General features: G+C 54.1%; 1 protein-coding gene across 1 annotated transcript; it reads left to right on the plus strand.

The window, feature by feature from the left end:
• The first annotated feature begins 221 nt into the window (after positions 1–221).
• On the plus strand, positions 222–2,918 carry LOC136830468 (uncharacterized). The gene is made up of 8 exons (XM_067090004.1): positions 222–375; positions 748–932; positions 1,067–1,192; positions 1,436–1,606; positions 1,852–2,022; positions 2,261–2,303; positions 2,349–2,429; positions 2,707–2,918. Exons 1-8 carry the CDS (start codon positions 222–224, stop codon positions 2,916–2,918), a joined length of 1,143 nt encoding a protein of 380 aa, XP_066946105.1.
• The last annotated feature ends 286 nt before the right edge of the window (positions 2,919–3,204 follow it).

A 3,204-nucleotide genomic window follows, 5' to 3' on the forward strand; every position in this document is an offset into this window, starting at 1 on the left:
CAGCCAATGCATGTGCGCTTGCTTCTTCCACTGATTTGAGGAAACCTTCATAATTTCTTTGTAGAGGAGCCTTTACTGACACATGTATCATTTAATCTTCGGAGAAAATACCCGGTGCTCACACAACACCTACTAGGTTTCCAGACTATCCCTGGCTGTCCAATCACCAGTCCGTTCAGCTATGATTAGGCACCACTGTCCCGTAGAGCCCAGATAAGGGTATGGTACCAAAAGCCTCACCCCCACCAGGTAAGGTCTCCAGTCCCATGGCACGCCACCATCCGAACCCTAGCCGACATTGGTATCCACTCACAGCTGCCAGTGTCTGCTGGAGTCCAGATAAGGACATGGAACCAGCAACCTCACCCCCACCAGGTGAGGTCTCCAGTCCCAGCCCCCCCCCCCACCATCTGGACTCCAGCAGACATTGACATCCTGTGACAGATGCGTGGACTGGCGACTGGCACACTGGGAGCAATCCAAGGACCCAGCAAACACCAAGCCAGTAGGTCCATCGGCTTGGTATCTCCTTTCATTTTCATTGTTCCCAGGCTACTCCTGGCTGTTAGATCACCAGTCCATTCAGCTATGATTACGCACCAATGTCCCCTAGGGCCCAGATAAGGGCATGATACCAGAAACCTCACCCCCACCAGGTAAGTCTCCAGACCCATGCCCCCTCCCACCAGTAGTACCTTAGCAGATGTTGGTATCCACTCACAACTGCCAGTGTCCGCTGGAGTCCAGATAAGGACATGGAACCAGCAACCTCACCCATACCAAGTGAGGTCTCCAGTACCAGGTCCCCTCCCCACACCATCTGGACTACACCAGACATAGACATCCACTCACAGCTGCGTGGACCAGCGTCTGGCACACTGGGAGCAATCCAGAGACCCAGCAAACACCAAGCCAGTAGGTCCATCGGCTTGGTATTTCCTCTCATTTTCGTTGCTCCCAGACTACTCCAGGCTGCCCAATCACTAGCCCATTCAGCTATGATTAGGCACCAATGTCTTCTAGGGCCCAGATAAGGGCATGGTACCAGAAACCTCACCCCCACCAGGTAAGGTCTCTAGACCCATGCCCCTTCCACCATCCAAACCCTAGCAGGCATTGGTATCCACTCACAGCTGCCAGTGTCCACTGGAGTCCAGATAAGGACACGGAACCAGCAACCTCACCCCCCCAGGTGAGGTCTCCAGTCCCAGCCCCCCCCACCCCCCCACCATCTGGACTTCAGCAGACATTGACATCCTGTGACAGCTGCGTGGACTGGTGATTGGCACACTGGGAGCAATCCAAGGACCCAGCAAACACTAAGCCAGTAGGTCCATCTGCTTGGTACCTCCTCTTATTTTCTTTGCTCTCAGACTACTTCTGGCTGCCCAGTCACCAGCCCATTCAGTTATGATTAGGCACCAATGTCCTCTAGGGCCCAGATAAGGGCATGATACCAGAAACCTCACCCCCACCAGGTAAGGTCTCTAGATCCATGCCCCCTCCCACTATCCAAACCCTAGCAGGCATTGGTATCTACTCACAGCTGCCAGTGTCCATTGGAGTCCAGATAAGGACATGGAACCAGAAACCTCACCCCCACCAGGTGAGGTCTCCAGTCCCAGTCCCCCCCCCCACCCCCAACCATCTGGACTTCAGCAGACATTGACATCCTGTGACAGCTGCGTGGACTGGTGATTGGCACACTGGGAGCAATCCAAGGACCCAGCAAACACCAAGCCAGTAGGTCCATCGGCTTGGTATTTCCTCTCATTTTCGTTGCTCCCAGACTACTCCAGGCTGCCCGATCACTAGCCCATTCAGCTATGATTAGGCACCAATGTCTTCTAGGGCCCAGATAAGGGCATGATACCAGAAACCTCACCCCCACCAGGTAAGGTCTCTAGATCCATGCCCCCTCCCACCATCCAAACCCTAGCAGGCATTGGTATCCACTCACAGCTGCCAGTGTCCACTGGAGTCCAGATAAGGACATGGAACCAGAAACCTCACCCCCACCAGGTGAGGTCTCCAGTCCCAGCCCCCCCCCCCACCATCTGGACTTCAGCAGACATTGACATCCTGTGACAGCTGCGTGGACTGGTGATTGGCACACTGGGAGCAATCCAAGGACCCAGCAAACACCAAGCCAGTAGGTCCATCGGCTTGGTATTTCCTCTCATTTTCGTTGCTCCCAGACTACTCCAGGCTGCCCGATCACTAGCCCATTCAGCTATGATTAGGCACCAATGTCTTCTAGGGCCCAGATAAGGGCATGATACCAGAAACCTCACCCCCACCAGGTAAGGTCTCTAGACCCATGCCCCCTCCCACCATCTAAACCCTAGCAGGCATTGGTATCCACTCAGCTGCCAGTGTCTCTTGGAGTCCAGATAAGGACATGGAACCAGAAACCTCACCCCCACCAGGTGAGGTCTCCAGTCCCAGGCCCCCCCCACCATCTGGACTCCAGCAGACATTGACATCCTGTGACAGCTGCGTGGACTGGTGACTGGCACACTGGGAGCAATCCAAGGACCCAGCAAACACCAAGCCAGTAGGTCCATCTGCTTGGTATCTCCTCTCATTTTCGTTGTTCCCAGGCTACTCCTGGCTGTCAGATCACCAGTCCATTCAGCTATGATTAGGCACCAATGTCTTAGGGCCCAGATAAGGGCATGATACCAGAAACCTCACCCCCACCAGGTAAGGTCTCTAGACCCATGCCCCCTCCCACCATCCAAACCCTAGCAGGCATTGGTATCCACTCACAGCTGCCAGTGTCTCTTGGAGTCCAGATAAGGACATGGAACCAGAAACCTCACCCCCACCAGGTGTGGTCTCCAGTCCCAGGCCCCCCACCACCACCTGGACTCCAGCAGACATTGACATCCTGTGACAGCTGCGTGGACTGGTGACTGGCACACTGGGAGCAATCCAAGGACCCAGCAAACACCAAGCCAGTAGGTCCATCGGAATGGTATCTCCTTTTATTTTCGTTGCTCCACATTGCCTTTCAATATCATTTACCAGCGTGGTTGTCTCGGATAAAAAAAGTTATTTCGTCCATCCCTTGGCTGATTTGGCCGAGGCCTTTGCTGATAAGGTCTCTGCCATGGGTCATGCCTGACGTTATGCTGACGAAGCTCTCTGTCATATAACTTTCGCTTCTCAGCATCCGTAAGAACAGTTTTAGCGTTAGTT

This window comes from Macrobrachium rosenbergii, chromosome 46 (genome assembly GCF_040412425.1).
Source record: "Macrobrachium rosenbergii isolate ZJJX-2024 chromosome 46, ASM4041242v1, whole genome shotgun sequence".
Classification (NCBI taxonomy): Eukaryota; Metazoa; Arthropoda; class Malacostraca; order Decapoda; family Palaemonidae; genus Macrobrachium; species Macrobrachium rosenbergii.